The 14,836-nt window shown below is 49.4% G+C and overlaps 5 protein-coding genes across 5 annotated transcripts; 1 reads left to right on the top strand and 4 right to left on the bottom strand.

Moving 5' to 3' along the window:
• Positions 1-203: 203 nt before the first annotated feature.
• lys9 (saccharopine dehydrogenase (NADP+, L-glutamate-forming)) lies at positions 204-2,160 on the top strand (the record flags this gene model as incomplete). Its single annotated transcript, XM_040794114.1, has 11 exons — positions 204-255; positions 362-415; positions 480-661; positions 715-835; positions 889-961; positions 1,014-1,056; positions 1,116-1,129; positions 1,184-1,230; positions 1,287-1,390; positions 1,443-2,006; positions 2,065-2,160. 11 exons carry the CDS (start codon positions 204-206, stop codon positions 2,158-2,160), a joined length of 1,350 nt encoding a protein of 449 aa, XP_040649364.1.
• Positions 2,161-2,962: 802 nt separating this feature from the next.
• PGRI_063990 (AHA1 family protein) lies at positions 2,963-4,237 on the bottom strand (the record flags this gene model as incomplete). Its single annotated transcript, XM_040794113.1, has 3 exons — positions 2,963-3,781; positions 3,849-3,931; positions 4,015-4,237. The coding sequence occupies 3 exons, from the start codon at positions 4,235-4,237 to the stop codon at positions 2,963-2,965; spliced, it is 1,125 nt and encodes a 374-aa protein (XP_040649363.1).
• A 739-nt stretch (positions 4,238-4,976) lies between these two features.
• Positions 4,977-8,375, bottom strand: PGRI_063980 (uncharacterized protein; the record flags this gene model as incomplete). Its single annotated transcript, XM_040794112.1, has 1 exon — positions 4,977-8,375. One exon carries the CDS (start codon positions 8,373-8,375, stop codon positions 4,977-4,979), a length of 3,399 nt encoding a protein of 1,132 aa, XP_040649362.1.
• Positions 8,376-11,377: 3,002 nt separating this feature from the next.
• Positions 11,378-13,088, bottom strand: PGRI_063970 (Major facilitator superfamily domain, general substrate transporter; the record flags this gene model as incomplete). Its single annotated transcript, XM_040794111.1, has 5 exons — positions 11,378-11,513; positions 11,575-12,202; positions 12,266-12,590; positions 12,651-12,690; positions 12,763-13,088. The coding sequence occupies 5 exons, from the start codon at positions 13,086-13,088 to the stop codon at positions 11,378-11,380; spliced, it is 1,455 nt and encodes a 484-aa protein (XP_040649361.1).
• Positions 13,089-13,681: 593 nt separating this feature from the next.
• fbp1 (fructose 1,6-bisphosphate 1-phosphatase) lies at positions 13,682-14,737 on the bottom strand (the record flags this gene model as incomplete). Its single annotated transcript, XM_040794110.1, has 1 exon — positions 13,682-14,737. One exon carries the CDS (start codon positions 14,735-14,737, stop codon positions 13,682-13,684), a length of 1,056 nt encoding a protein of 351 aa, XP_040649360.1.
• Positions 14,738-14,836: the final 99 nt, after the last annotated feature.

Genomic DNA, 14,836 nt, shown 5'->3' with positions numbered 1-14,836 from the left:
CTCAGCTTCAAAATAACTGGCCTCAAACAGCAGGCGGTGGAAACGACCTTTTGATGCCCCGGCCCGGCCCCCGGGGCGAGTCTGTGGTTAGTAAGCACCCCGCCCCGATACCGGTTCACGTGATATTGAGTCACACAGAAGGACTGCGGGATGTTCTCCAGTTGAACTACCCCAATATCATCTATCAAATCAATTGAATCAAAATGGTTAAGCAAATCGCCGGTTCCAAGGCCCTCCTTTTGGGTTCGGGCTTCGGTACGCCTCCCGTCTCTCTTTCAAATCTCCAAGCCCTAAACGCGTCATGGTGCCCCGCATCGAGCTTCTAGAGTTAATACATTTGCTAATTTTGGGTTTCTGGTAGTCACTAAGCCCACTGTTGATGTTCTCAGCAAGGCTGATGTTGAGGTCACTGTCGGTATGTCCAATTGAATTACATGAACTCCTATTGCAATGAATAATCGCTGACGATGCGGTAATAGCTTGCCGTACCCTCGAGAGCGCCCAGGCCCTGGCCTCTGGCTTCAAGAACGCCAAGGCCATCTCTCTTGATGTCAACGACGATGCCGCTCTCGATGCTGCCCTGAACCAGGCCGACGTTGTGATTTCGCTTATCCCATACACTTTCCACGCTACTGTCATCAAGTCTGCTATCCGCACCAAGGTAACTATGATCTCTATAGAGGAAGCGGGCATTTTACTAATTCACTACAACAGACAAACGTGGTTACCACATCTTACGTTTCCCCGGCGATGATGGAGTTGGACGAGCAGTGCCGCGAGGCTGGTATCACAGTCATGAACGAGATCGGTCTCGACCCTGGTCTTGATCACCTCTGTAAGTGTTTCTACCAGAGATTAAAACAGACCGACGCTTATAAAAGAAAATAGACGCTGTTAAGACCATTCACGAGGTCCACGCTGCTGGCGGCAAGGTTACCGGATTTGTTTCCTTCTGTGGAGGGTTCGTCAGATCATTCCCATGTTCTATAGCAGGTATAGCTAACATACAACAGCTTGCCCGCCCCCGAATGCTCCAACAACCCCCTGGGATACAAGGTTAGCAAAAGCCAAATTCTCCCTAATTTGATAAATAACTAACAAATGGCTTCTTCAAGTTCTCTTGGTCTAGGTTAGCAAAAGTCCAATTCTGAGTTTTGTTTGAACAAATAACTAACTAGCCCAGCCGCGGTGTGCTTCTTGCCCTCCGTAACGCCGCCAAGATCTACCAAGGTACGTGCTTCATTCACATCTAATCAGGAACCAAAGAGTATTAATGCAGAATACAGATGGCAAGGTTGTGTCCATCGACGGCCCTGATCTGATGGCTACCGCTAAGCCCTTCTTCATTTACCCTGGATTTGCCTTCGTCGGCTACCCTAACCGCGATTCTGTATGACATTTATGCATTCAAAATCTTAATTCCAGTAAACTAACATTTCCAGACTCCCTTCCGCGAGCGCTACGGTATCCCCGAGGCCCAGACCGTTATTCGCGGCACTCTCCGCTACCAGGGCTTCCCTGAGATGATCAAGGTCCTTGTCGACATTGGTTTCCTCAACGACGCACCTAATAGTGTCTTCGATAAGGCCACTTCATGGAAGGAGGCCACCAAGGCCGTTCTCGGCGCTACCTCGTCCTCCGAGCAGGATCTGCACTGGGCCATCGCGTCCAAGACTAACTTCCCTAACAACGAAGAGCGTGATCGTCTTCTCTCCGGCCTGCGCTGGATTGGTCTCTTCTCCGACGAGCAGACCATTCCCCGCGGAAACGCCCTCGACACCCTCTGCGCTACCCTCGAGCAGAAGATGCAGTACGGTCCCGACGAGCGTGATCTCGTTATGCTCCAGCACAAGTTCGAGATTGAGAACAAGGACGGCTCCAAGGAGACCCGTACCTCCACCCTGTGCGAGTACGGTACCCCCGTCTCCTCGGCCATGGCCCGCACTGTTGGTATTCCTTGTGGTGTTGCTGTTAAGCAGGTTCTCGATGGTACCATCAGCAAGACTGTACGTTTTCTCCATATCCCCTTTGCTCTCGAGGTTTTCTGTACTGACTTCATTATAGGGTGTTCTCGCTCCCGTGACCTGGGACATCTGTGAGCCTCTCATCAAGACCCTGAAGGAGGACTACGGCATGGAGCTCATTGAGCGCACTCTGTAAGGGTGTAGTCGGATAGTAAAAATTGAATAGATTTCCGGCTAGTAAAAAGAAAGGAATGACATAGACGATGAATGAAATGACGTTGTGCATTGCTACTCTATCTTCCACCCAATCAATGGGGTATATATGCGTTTACATAGATCGACCCCATCATGCAATGGCTTGGGGTAGTTAGTACACAATGCCATAGGAAAGAGGTTACACCAGAGAGCAATTTACATCGGATGTGTCGAGAGTTGAGAAAAAAATCGAGAAAGCAAAGCCTTCGATCTCTTAGCGGGTTTCCTTGGAAGGAACGGAACGCAAGGTTCCGTATATACCGGTATCAGGGATCTTGGAAGGATATTCTGAGGTGCTCTTCATAAGAGACCCGTCAACGACAGGACTCAAATCCCAGAGTCGGCCATCTTAGAATATCCGATATGTCGAGGGCCCGAGGCTACTATAATACCAATCAAAGCCAATAGGAGAGTAACCAGTATACTGTCTCGCAAGTAGATCAAACGTAAACTTATCTTCATTATCATAAGACCATTCCTCTTATCATAGCATCGTTGTGCTCAGACCCAACACACAACTGGGCCACACGGGTGGAAAAGAAAAGAGACACGAATTGAAAAAAAGAAGGCAAATAATCTAGTGCTTGCGCGTTTGCGATCTTTATGCGTGGCCAATTCATGGAGAAAAAAATATAGAAGACTTCGGACGAATGCATTGTTTTGTGTCTTTCATGCCACCGGTGAGAGATGTAGTCGATCAGAGAATAGTGCCAAACCTACACCAAGGAGAAGAACGAGTATGATTAGTAACTGATTCCAGTATTGCGAGATTGCTGGGGAACGCTGAGATCTGTAGACAGCGGATTGGCAAAGCAGTCCAGAAGAAGGGGGGAATCGGTAACCCGAAAGAAATGTGTAGAAAAGACAAATGGGAGATGGGAGGCAGGGGATAATAAAAGGAAGACATACCCGAAAGTCTGCTTAATGCTGCGAACATAGTACATGTCCCAGTTCTGTTTGGTGACATCTTCCTGGCCAACAGGAACGCCAGACCAAGAAACACGCATCTGGGTCACACCGTCGATATCATTCTGATCGAAGTTGATCTCCTGTGTGCTGAAGTGACCCTCAGGCCACTGGGCAAGACGCCACTTCTGGACAATCTGCTTGGGCTCGTTGAGGGTGACAAACTCGCCAGTCACGTTACCGTCGAAGATAGCGAACTTGCCGCCGACCTTGGCACCGTCGAACTGGCGCGGTGCGCCGCGGGTAAATGCGGTAATGCGCTGCGGGTCTGTGAAGGTGCTGTAGAGCTCGCCGGCTGTGGTACGGAACTCATCCGAGGCAGTCACGGTAGTTGTGTTGACGACGGCGTTACCGGTCTTGGTAGTAGTGGTCTTCGCAGCTGTGGTATCGGCCTTGGTTTGCGGGTGGACGGTGGCCTTGGGGAAGCCGCTGGATGGGTTGACGCCGGGGGCGTGCTGGAGGTCCTTGCCGTGCTCGGCGATCAGGGCGGGTGCGAAGCTGGTCAGGGCCTTGCGGATTTCGGCAACGAGCTTTGTGCGCACCAGGTCCTTTACGGGCTGCTTGGAGTTGGAGTCGGCGTGGTTTTCAATCTCGAACTGGTGGGATTTACATGGTTAGTATTACAGATCGCTCTGGCGACGGGGATGGGTCAAGTGAACATACGACGTACTCATCTTCCTCGGTATCGTGGGCTACCTCGGGAATTTTGATAGTGCCGCTGACATCTTCATCGTCCTTGGTCTTACCTATGGAAGCGTCTCAGCTGCCAGGTCCACAAAAGAAAGAAAGACAAAATAGAAATAAACTGAATTGATATTGGACTACAAACCTGAGTATTCTAGCGAGACCTTGACATCGAACAGAGTGATGACCTTGCCCTTGCGCTGGCTGACATCTACGTCGCCATCCATGGACAACAGCTTGTCTACTTTGGCTGACACACCCCCTTCCTCGACACTGATTCCGACAAGGTTCTTTTGCAAGTACTCCTTGGCCCAGCCGGAGGCATCCTTGTTGACCCAGTGCCAGTTGTTGGGGTTGTGAAGGACCATGATGAATGTTGACTAGGTGTATGAAAGAAAAATCTGATTTGGGGTTGGAAAATGGGATTCTTCCTGTTTTTAAGAAAAAAAATGAAATCTTTTGGGGAAAAAAGAGTGCTAAAAGTTCTGTTGAAAATTCCTGTTAGCAATGATTTTTTCTCGCAGTGGACGAAAATTGCATGTAAAGGAAAGGCCAAAGTCAGGTCTCGGGGCGTATCCCGGACTTGTTAAGCATTGTCCGCAAGTAGATGGAGAAACATCTCTCAGACTGGTGCCAGCTGAATTCTCTTCATATAAGGCCAATTGAGTGTTGAGGTCGAGGGGTAGAAATCCCACAACCTTTTTTTTTGCACTCAAGGGGAATGTTGTAAAAGCAAAGGGCAATTCAAAACTTACAGTTGTAATCAAGCCCAGAAGATCGAATAGAAAGATATTACGGAAGGTGAAATAAAAGAAAGGAGAGTCGAGGGGGAAGAAAGCTATTTGAAGCGCCGGGACAGAAGACTCTAGAAGGTGCACGTGACTGTGGATAACGCTAGCGATATCTCAGTATATCATGAGGTCATTCTTTATCTTCACTTGGATATTGGGATTTCCTCGTTGAAATATGTAGATTCAACCTTCAGAGCCATAAAGATACCAAAAACTCAAATGTTGCAGGCACTGCCTTGCAATACTTGATCTATAACGAACGAATGGGGATATCACGCTACCAAGTACATAAAAGGAATTCACAAAAGCCACACTTCTATTCCTCCAATTGTTCCAATTCCTCCCAACCATCTTCACTCATAAGCTGCTCCTTAACCCGTTCTCTCAGTCCCTCAATCTGGCTCCCCAGCGCCTCAGTCCATTGACCCTCAACGGTGGCAACCTTATCCTTAAGATCAGTCGTAAGAGCAAGCTCTTCATCAGCACGAGTCTCCTGCATTTCACGACGAACATCTTCCTCCGCCTCTCCGCGCTTAATACGCTGCGCTTCCACAAGCTTCTGATTAGCCCGCATAACGGCAGACCGCACCTCATGCAAGAGACATAGTAGATTGGTCTGCGACTCAATGAACTGGTAGCTTGATTTCTCTGCATGCGATAGCAGCGTATACAGATATTGCAGCGGATGTTCGTGATAGCTTGGATTTTCCTCGTATTCGTCTGCGGGGATCTGCACCTCGAAGCCGCGCAGGTCCTCAGGCGCCTGTTGCACAAGAGCCAGGAGGGACGGGGCGATATCCCAGAATGCGGAGAGCTGCACCTCGACCCCTCGCATAACGTTCTGCTCAATAACATCCAAGAAGGTCTCAAGCCGAGTTAGCGCCTCGTTTTCATACTGCACGCGGCGGTCTAGTGCGTCCTGGGTGAAGAATGCTTGCGTCTCCTGTAGCTTCTCTTCGTTTTTGGCCTGCTTGTAGGGGAGTAGGGCAACGGCTTTGTATTTGTCGTCGCGGTCGCTGATCAGGTCGAATGACTCACGGTGGAGCTGCTCGCGGGCTTCGAAGAGCCATTTTAGTTGCGTCAGTTTCTCTAGGAGTTCGGGCTTTTCGTCGCCTTCTGCCTGGGTTTGATCGGGTGTCCCGCTTTGAGCATCGTCCGAGAGCATACTGCTCAGCTGGTCAATGCAGGCTGTTGCTCTGCTGATTCTGTCGACGAGGATGGCGTGCATCGGCTTGAGCACTGTTTCTTGGTACGTGTCTAGCTGGCGTTTTACCATTGCCCTTTCTCGCTCGTTCTCTTCAGCAATCATCGCTGCCTCGGCCTCTGCTGCTTCCGCAAAGGTCAGACTGCCATCTTGAATCTGGCTTTGGATGTTCGACCTGAAGTGGCGATGGCCCTCGTCGACTTGTTGCTGGTGCTCTTGCAGCATTCGTTCCACGTCGGCCTTGTACCGATGCCTGGTGGTTTTGATCTCCGCAAGATCAGTAATTGACCGGACCGTAGTTCGATGGGTAACCAAATCAGGATGGCTGTTATTCACAGCAGGATGATGACGGGGGTAAGGCGGAGGCAGGGTGATCAACCGCGAGATATCTAATTTGCGACTTTCGTAGCGATATCCCGTCCCGGTGGAATTTGCAGGAGACCCTTCATGCCAGCCGACTTTCTCAGGCGGGTACTCATCAGAGCCATATTCCGTGCCGCCATAATTCATGCTCACATCTTTAGGCTGAGAAGGAGTCAACTCCTGATCCCCGTGCATGGCCTCCCGAGGCAATCCCATGTACTTCGATTCCCGTTTAGATCGTTGAACCCTTCTCTCGGCCCCCTCGCCAGTGGAACCGGTTGCCGACTCCCACCAGCGACTTGGAGCACGGCCTCGAGAGCTCTCATCGTTGCTCATGTTGAGGCTGGCGATCGGCGATAGGCAAGGCTGGTAGTTATTCCACCACGCAGACTCCGGTCGACCTGCTCGGTTTTGTGGGATATCTAGTTTTGGCTGGGGCTTAGGTTTTGGCGATTGCTTGGGCGGCAACTCGAAAAGATTGCGGCGCACATCGTCAACTTGGAAGGAATCCCAGACCTTGGAGTACCGCTGGCGCCGGATCTGAGATTCGGCAAGTATGTAGTCAGTAAAGATCTTGAGTGCCTCGGTATCATCCTCGGCACTAGCTTCTTTATCAATAAAGATCTTGTGCCTTTGAATCGCATCATGTAGGAAAGCAGGATCTTGTCTAAGGATCGATTCCATTGACACCTGCGCCGTTTGCTGACCCGGCGTTCGGCGTGGCGACAATGGTTTCATAATAGACACAGCCTCGTTAGGCGTGTGGAGAATGTGAGAAATTGGACGGTCTTCCGCTCCTCGGGAGGGTGCACGGGAGCGTGAGCGTGGCCGGGCCTCCTTTCCTGAGTTGAGAGGCGGAGTTGGTAGTGCTTTTGGTGGTACTGCTTGACTTGGTTCTTTAGGATATGCTGATGGGCCCACTCCATTTGGATTTGGCGAAAATGGAGGCGTATGTGCAAATGCGGCCGAGGGGCCAGCAGAGCTGGGCTGTTGTCTGGGGGTCCCATAAGGTGATTTTTCTGGCAGGATGGCGCTGGAAGATGCTCGAGGCCGTGAAGCAGTATGTTGTCCTTCCGATTTGATGCTGCGGGTACTGCGAGGGGTTTGATCGTACTTGCCCGACGTGGGGTGCCGATCTTGATTCGGACTATTGGTCTGGGATGGCAGAATCAAGTTCGACGGTTTGACCTGCTCAAGAGCATCGGCCCAAGGATTACCATTTGCCGATATCGCACTCGGGGGCTCAAAGACCTGGCTTTGCCGGTTGCGTCGTTCAATTCGCCTTTCACGGATACCCTTAGCACTTGGATCGCGGACTGCTGAGCTGCGGAAAAGACCGCCACTACCAGGAGTTCTCTGATTAGATGGGTCGTGAGGATCTCCATCCGTCGGCTCTGGTGCCTTGGACGCTTTTGCCGTGTCAACATATAAACTCTCTGTTGGTCGGCTGTTCAAATATCCCTCATCTATCCAGTCAGCTGGTGTAGGAGGAATGCTTCCCAGTCCTGTTCCAAGCACAGGAGGTCCCCTTCTCGTCGTTCTATTCGAGCTCTGGGTCGTTCTCATAGATGATTCGGACGAGCCACTCACGCTGACGGACCTTGCAGCAGGAGGAGGCCCTGGAGGTGGTGGCGGAAGTGGCATACCGGGCTCCCAGTTACTATTTGACGGCGATCGGGTTCGCGACTGGCTCGCTGCCCTCGATGAGCCCGCACTGCTTACTACAGCCCCAGCAGATGCAGCTCTTCGGGATCCCGGAGCCCGGGATAGTGTCTCGAAATGAGCAGGTGTTGCAGACATACGCTCGTTAAAGGCGGGCGATTCTTGGCCCTGGTCATACTGTGCCAGCCGAGGCCTGTGGCTAGCTGCAACAGTATATTGTGTAGCTTGGTCATTATAAGGCATCCTTTGGTACTCCACTCGACCCTGAGAAACAGATCTACTCGCTGGATGTCCCTGCGGAGGAGGCGGAGGAGGTAGTGACTGGTGCTGAGACCCCGAGTCAGACGGATAAGCCATAGATAGTGGCCTTGGCCGGTTTGAGCGCCTTTGATACTGGGCAGGCATATCAAATCCACTCTCCCTGTTATCAGGTGGAGAAGGAGTTCCGGCAAAGTTAGGATTTGCCCCGGAAAAGTCCTGGGACATTCGATTTTGGTTGTTAGGGGGTGAGTATGGCGGAGGTGGTGGAGACAACGACACATCTACCGAAGTATCAATATCAATTCAAAGTGGGTCCTAGGATACCACTCTACAGAGGCATAAACTGTGGGACTCACCCGGATTATTTCTTTGCGTCACACGGTGCATAGTGCCTGGCGGAAGATATGGGGCCTGCGCCTGTGGCCTGCCTGGAGGCCCCCAGTCCTGAGGATTATAAGGAACATTGTATGCGTTTCTTGACGCCATCGAAGACGACGAAACGGATCTACCGTTAATAGGAGATGGAACAGCCGGCGATAGTCCGTGAGTAAATGGGCTCGAAAGCGAGGTCGATGATAAAGGCGTCGGGGTTAGTCCAAGACCAGCTCCAAGACCCTGGTATTGAGGACCGCTCAGTGCTGTTGTCAACAATGGCGGCTGTACATGTTCTCGGCGACCTGGTGATGGCTGATTGCCGGAACTCGCAGATGTCCAGTTCGTATAATGGTTGCTCAGCGGCTGCTCGACGCCTGCATTTGAACCCAACCAGCTAAAGAGGATCAGTATATAGAAAATTCCCGGAGAATACGAGGTCGTACCTATTCATACTGGGCTGTGCATCCATTTAGGAGGCCCGATCCGAAGCCATGGCCGCCTGGAATGAAAGAGGATAACCCAACAGAACAGATAAAAAGCTATTGGCTCGAAACAGGCGAGACGCTAAATTTTCTATTCTCAAGGGCAAGCTTGAGAGGGGGGGAAGAATAGCCCCATACCGCAGAGCCGAATATGAAAAAGAAATCTAAATTTGGAACAGAAAGAAGAATCCCGAGAACAAATGAGCCAGACAGAAGCGGGGATTGTTATGCACCTTGGGAGATTCTCATCACATTTGGAGGTCCAAGCTCGGCGCGTAGACTTGTGAGAGGCCCAATATCCTTGTCCTTTCCCTTGTCCCCACAAATAAATCATACGGGACTTTGCACAAAGGACTAGGGGGCATGTTGTACGTACAGAATACATCTAAAAAAAGAATCACATCTTAAGGATTGGAAGTTTCTTGAATTCTTATTGGTATTTGCCAGCATAAACTCCTAACTATGGACTTTCTTAACGAAAGACCCTGGAAGAGATAATCTCCCCACGTGTCTGGTCCCGAATAAAGACCGACGGATCCGATATCCTAGTCGCTGAATATTAGTACAAGAACTAACAAGCGATGGCAAATAAAATGTGATAAGAAGGTATTTCAGATCATGCCTTGTCACAGGCGATAGTCGTCAATAAAAATCCTTACGTTGACCGTCGTGATAAATTGAAGTGAATCATCATAAAAGAAATAGGGTGAAAGAAAAATTGTTAGAACTTACAGAAAGTAGCAAAGCAGATCGCCAATTGCGTCTGCAATATTAGTTCGCTCAACTGTTTCTGTTCGAGATCCATCAGCGTCGAGTACCGAATGGACATTGCAGCAATATATTGAGACTGAATTGATCAGGCATGACAGTTTATCGTCTTCGCCAGCAAGCTGACTTGGACATATGCTTGTCTTTTTGTGTCGTTTCATCATATAAGGTCAGGAAGGGGAAGGAGACAAGGTGTACATACACCCACAGTCAAGACGAGTTCTTGGAAACTTATAAAAGTCCATGAAAAAGATATCTGTCTTCAAAGAATCATTAGCACCAGCCAACGAAATTTGATGAATGAAATTATGTGTAGGAGTGAATGTCAGAAAGGCATGAATGGTTATTAAAAAGATTGTGTCAGCATCGAAAACTCGAATCAGACTCGTCATCTAAAGGGTATCATCATAAAAAATAGGGCAGAACAAAAAACAGACTCAGTCGCATACCTTCTACAGTTACAGTTGGCTCTCAATCGGGCATAATCAAATAGGCTTCTATTCAAAAAAGGGTTAGTGACTGTGTCACGCAACCATCTCACAAGTTGATGAATATATGGTATGTCTCAGTGGGCGAGGTTTTCTAGGCCTGCCGCAAAAAGGCATCTCCGTCATGACCGGACATTTTTTTAAACGCCGTCGGAGCCCAGTGCCGTTTCATCTTCGGACAGATAATCTGGTGGAAAAGGTGCTGTAGGCTTACCATTTGAGCCAGCGCAGTAACCTATTGGTCTTTGAAACATTAGTTCATGGTCTAAAAATAAGTTTCATGCAAATGTTGTGATAGGGTAAAGATCAGAAATAGCCATTTGTATCATCACCGACCCGAAGGTCTGAGACGGTAATTTCCAGCGTATTTTCATACACATCGCGTTCATCATGATAGGAGGGAAAGGTTGAAAAATGGAGAAAGAATAACTCACCATCTGCGCTTGTTGTAGAGTGATATCTGCAATCGATGAGATGGATATACTAGCATTTCTGGAAGGCAAGTTAGCGCAGTCCAACTTCAAGTTTTGTGTGATAATTTCAAAGTGATGAAGTGAGATCAGCCTGACGTGCAATAACATAAGTTTCATTCCCCTTGAGGTCAAAGACTCTAGTTTGTTTGGTTAAGGGTATCATCATAATGGATATGTGGTTGTATTGGGGGTAATGGAGTGGACAAGATCTTACCATCGTCACAGATCCTGCAGAGCGGCTGTTGGTTAGTGAAAGACACATTGTGTCAAGATTTATGGTTGTCTCAAGCCCAGATATCAATCGACCTCAGTCTCCGTTTGCATTGGAAGCATTAACCATGCTGAAGATGAGCGTAGGATGATGGAAGAGAAAAGAGTGAAAGCAGAAATTTGTACTTTTTTCAAGCTCCGACGGCGCGGAACCACCTTCAGCCGGGACTAATCCTAATCCGGACTAGCCTTTCATAGGCGAGTTTTGCTTACGTCAAGTACAACCGGGGGCGGTGACGGCATTTTTATTTATACAACATAGTACGGAGAAGCAGATTACCGCAATATAGAAGACGAAGGCAGCAAAGTCCTAGCCTAATCACAAAATTATCTCAATATATTGTTTTACACTCTGCGAGCACAATATTCATCTATGCATGAGATCGCTTCTTTTCACGAGCCCAGAATTGACACAGAACAGCCAGCATAGCTAGCATGCACACATCAAGGGCAATAGTCCAGTTATATCCGATGAGATACCTCGGAGCATCAACAGTCTTCCACACGCTAAATAATAGAAAATTGGTTAGTATAATATTTAGCATCAGCAGGTTGCACCAACACTTACAAAAGCGGGATCCAAGCTCCAAAGGTATTACCAATGGTATTCATGGCACTAATGACCAGAGCACGCTCCTCGGCACTATGAGCACAGATTTCATTTGCCCAGGCATAAATAATAGCCGCAATACCATTTGCAGTGCCAGACAGGAAGAACGCAAAGAACTTCAGTCCAACAGGGACATTCCAGATAGCTAGCACAATGCAAGCAAAGATATTCAGCACAGCAGTGGTTGCAATCAAGCTGGCCTTTGCATCGTACACATCGGATAGAACTCCACAGATCACAGACGACACAATGGTGACTGCTGGCAAGACAGTCGTAATCGTGTTGATGTTTTCGACCGAGTATCCCTCCTCCTTAAGCCAGATCGGCAAGCCGCTATTCGAGGATACACCGTCTGCTTGCGAGAAAAAGAATGCGAACGCGACTAGAATCCACAGCCGCCAGCCTTTCAGGATCTGGAGAACACTTGACTTGGTGAAGGGTTGGCGGGCTTCGCGGTTTTCGGATGCCATACGCTCTTGAGCCAGACGGATTTCGTCGACACTAAGGAAGCGCGAGTTGCATTTGTCCGGTGTGCTGGGGAGGATGCATATGCCTAGGAAGGCGATAGGGATTGTGCATGCAAAGCCTGATATCGTTAGTCTGTGGCCCGTTTTCGTTTCCTCTTGTATGACGCGCGGGATATACTCACAAATGATGTATAGCCATCTCCACCCTTCAATCCCATACCGACCATCAAGGGTGGCATGAGCTCCCGCTTGGATATACCCTGAACTCATGCTGCCGACTTGGGAGGCAATGAAGAAGATCGCGCCTCGACGGGACAGTTCCGAACGTTTATACCAGCTGCCCAGGTACCATTGCACAGCAGGGAAGAAGAATCCGCCGAGGGCACCGACGAAGAAGCGGAGAGCATAGAGCTGGGTGACATTGCTGGCCTTGTACTGCGCCAGAGTGAAGACACCCCACAATAGATCGGCGGCAGGCAGGAAATAATTCACTGGGCAGCGAGTCATCTATGGAAAGGAGTCAGCAAATCAGTATACCCATGGGGTAGACTGTAAACTACAACGAACCAACAATGTCAGAGGAATCTGCATAGTGATGAAACCAACCCTATACCAAATCAGCATCAATCCTTAATGTCCACTCGGCAGACACCATCACCAACCCATTGGATTGACATACATGTAGACCGTCTGCAGATAGTTCAATTGGTTCCCAAACAGCTGCAAATCTTCCTTCATGCCAGACACATAGGCCGTGCTCGTAGCCGACGAATCCAAGACCTTGGCCCAGTGCGCCAGGAAGACGAAGACGATTATCAGTCCATCGAGCTTCAGGATCAGCCGCCGCTCGGCGGGAGTATCTGTCGGTGCAAACCATTCATACCATTTCTGGTTTGCAGGCTCAGAACCTGGATTCTCTAGTTTCGTTGGATTCTCCTCGGCTTCTTTTGTCCGCGGGGCTTTCTCGATGGGTAGCGGGGCTTTCTCAATGGGTAGAGAAGACATGGTTGGATAAGTACCTGAGGATATGACGCCGATCAGATATCTGATATTGCTTCATTTTTTGGAAGCTCTGAACTGTTATAGGGCTGGGTTCGAGCACGCCATCGGCCACTCGAATGAGGAGTCACTAAATTAGGATTTGACACTATCACCAAAACTGCATCACGAAATTACCAGCTCAGTTTCTATTCGTTCGGGCCTTAGAATCCGGAATAATTACAGAAATGTTTTGAGGTTTCACCCGAAGTGCCGATACTGCAGGGGAGAATTAATGCAGGTTAAGAGATGTTAGCTATATTCTATGTGCCACCCGATCTAGTGGCGTTCCCATCCCTCTGCATGCACTATGGGGTACAAAGTAGGTAGCACAGTGTGATTTAAAGATTTTCTTTTATTTTTAATCCCGACTTGCGCAGGTATAAGTATCGTAAAGCGCTGAAAACAAAAAAATTCAGAGGTCAGGAAACCAAAATGTAAGCTCCCGACCTCCTAAATCATCACGTCCAAGAATGAGGTAGATGAATAAATAGTGTTAGGTGGTAATATGCCGGAAACCAGCATTTGAAAAGAACAAAAATAGAAACTCAGCGAGATGCTCATTTCTTGTTGTACTTGTTGTACATAGCAATGATCTTCTCTACCTCTTCCTTGGAGCCGAGGAAGACACCACTCTTATCATGGATGCTTTCAGGCACAACCTCCATCAACCGCTCCATGCGCGAGTTGACAGCAAGGCCACCTGCATTCTCGAAGACCATAGCCATGGGGGCACACTCGTACAGGATACGCAGCTTGCCCTTGGGGCTCTTTGAGTCGGCCGGGTAGGCGAAGATACCGCCGTACAACAGTGTGCGGTAAGCATCGGCGACCATGCTACCGATGTAACGGGCGCTGTAAGGCTTGCCACCGTTTTCGGGGTACTTGAGGCTGTGGAAGTATGCGTTACACCACTCATCCCAGTACTGGCTGTTACCCTCGTTGACGGAGTAGATGGCGCGCGAAGGCGGCAACTTCATGTTGGGGTGAGTGAGGATGAACTCGCCGAGCGAGTTCTCGAGTGTGAAGCCGTTGACACCGCCACCGCGCATTGTGATCACCAGCTGCGCTGAGGCGCCGTACATGGTGAAGCCGGACGCCACCAAGCTGGTACCCGGGTGGAGCAGGTCCTCTGGGCCGACGGTCTTGTTGGGACCCAGTACCTCATCGGGAAGCTGGAAAATACCGAAGATGGTGCCGACAGACACACCGGCATCCAGGTTGGAGGAACCGTCGATGGGGTCACAGACGACGGCATAACGAGCATCGGGGTGCTCGTCGAACCTGATCACTTCCTCTTCTTCTTCTGAGACGACAATGCGGCACTTGCCGGAGCCGCGCATGGCGGAGATGAAGATGTCGTTGCCAATCACGTCCAGCTTCTTCTGGTCATCACCGGTTATGTTTGAGGAACCGGCGAGTCCGGTAAGGTTGATCAAGGATGCACGACGAATGTAGTAGGCAATTGACTTGAAGGAGAATTGGAGGGCATGGCACAGGAGGGTGAAATCACCCGAGGCTTCAGGGTGCTTGATCTGTTCTTCTGTGAAGAAGCGGGAAAGTGTGACGATATCAGTGTTGATGTTCTCCGCTCCGACGGGGGGTCCTGAAGCCATTTTTGAGGTATTTGAAGTATATAAGGTAGGTAAAAGATTAAAATGTATCAATTGAGTTTCAAATGAAGATTTAAGTAGTAAAAGCGACAAGGTCGAAAC

The sequence above is a fragment of the Penicillium griseofulvum genome (genome assembly GCF_001561935.1).
Source record: "Penicillium griseofulvum strain PG3 chromosome Unknown contig_91, whole genome shotgun sequence".
NCBI lineage: Eukaryota > Fungi > Ascomycota > Eurotiomycetes > Eurotiales > Aspergillaceae > Penicillium > Penicillium griseofulvum.
Note: the sequence above shows the minus strand (reverse complement) of the source record. Positions and strands in the feature narration are given on the sequence as shown.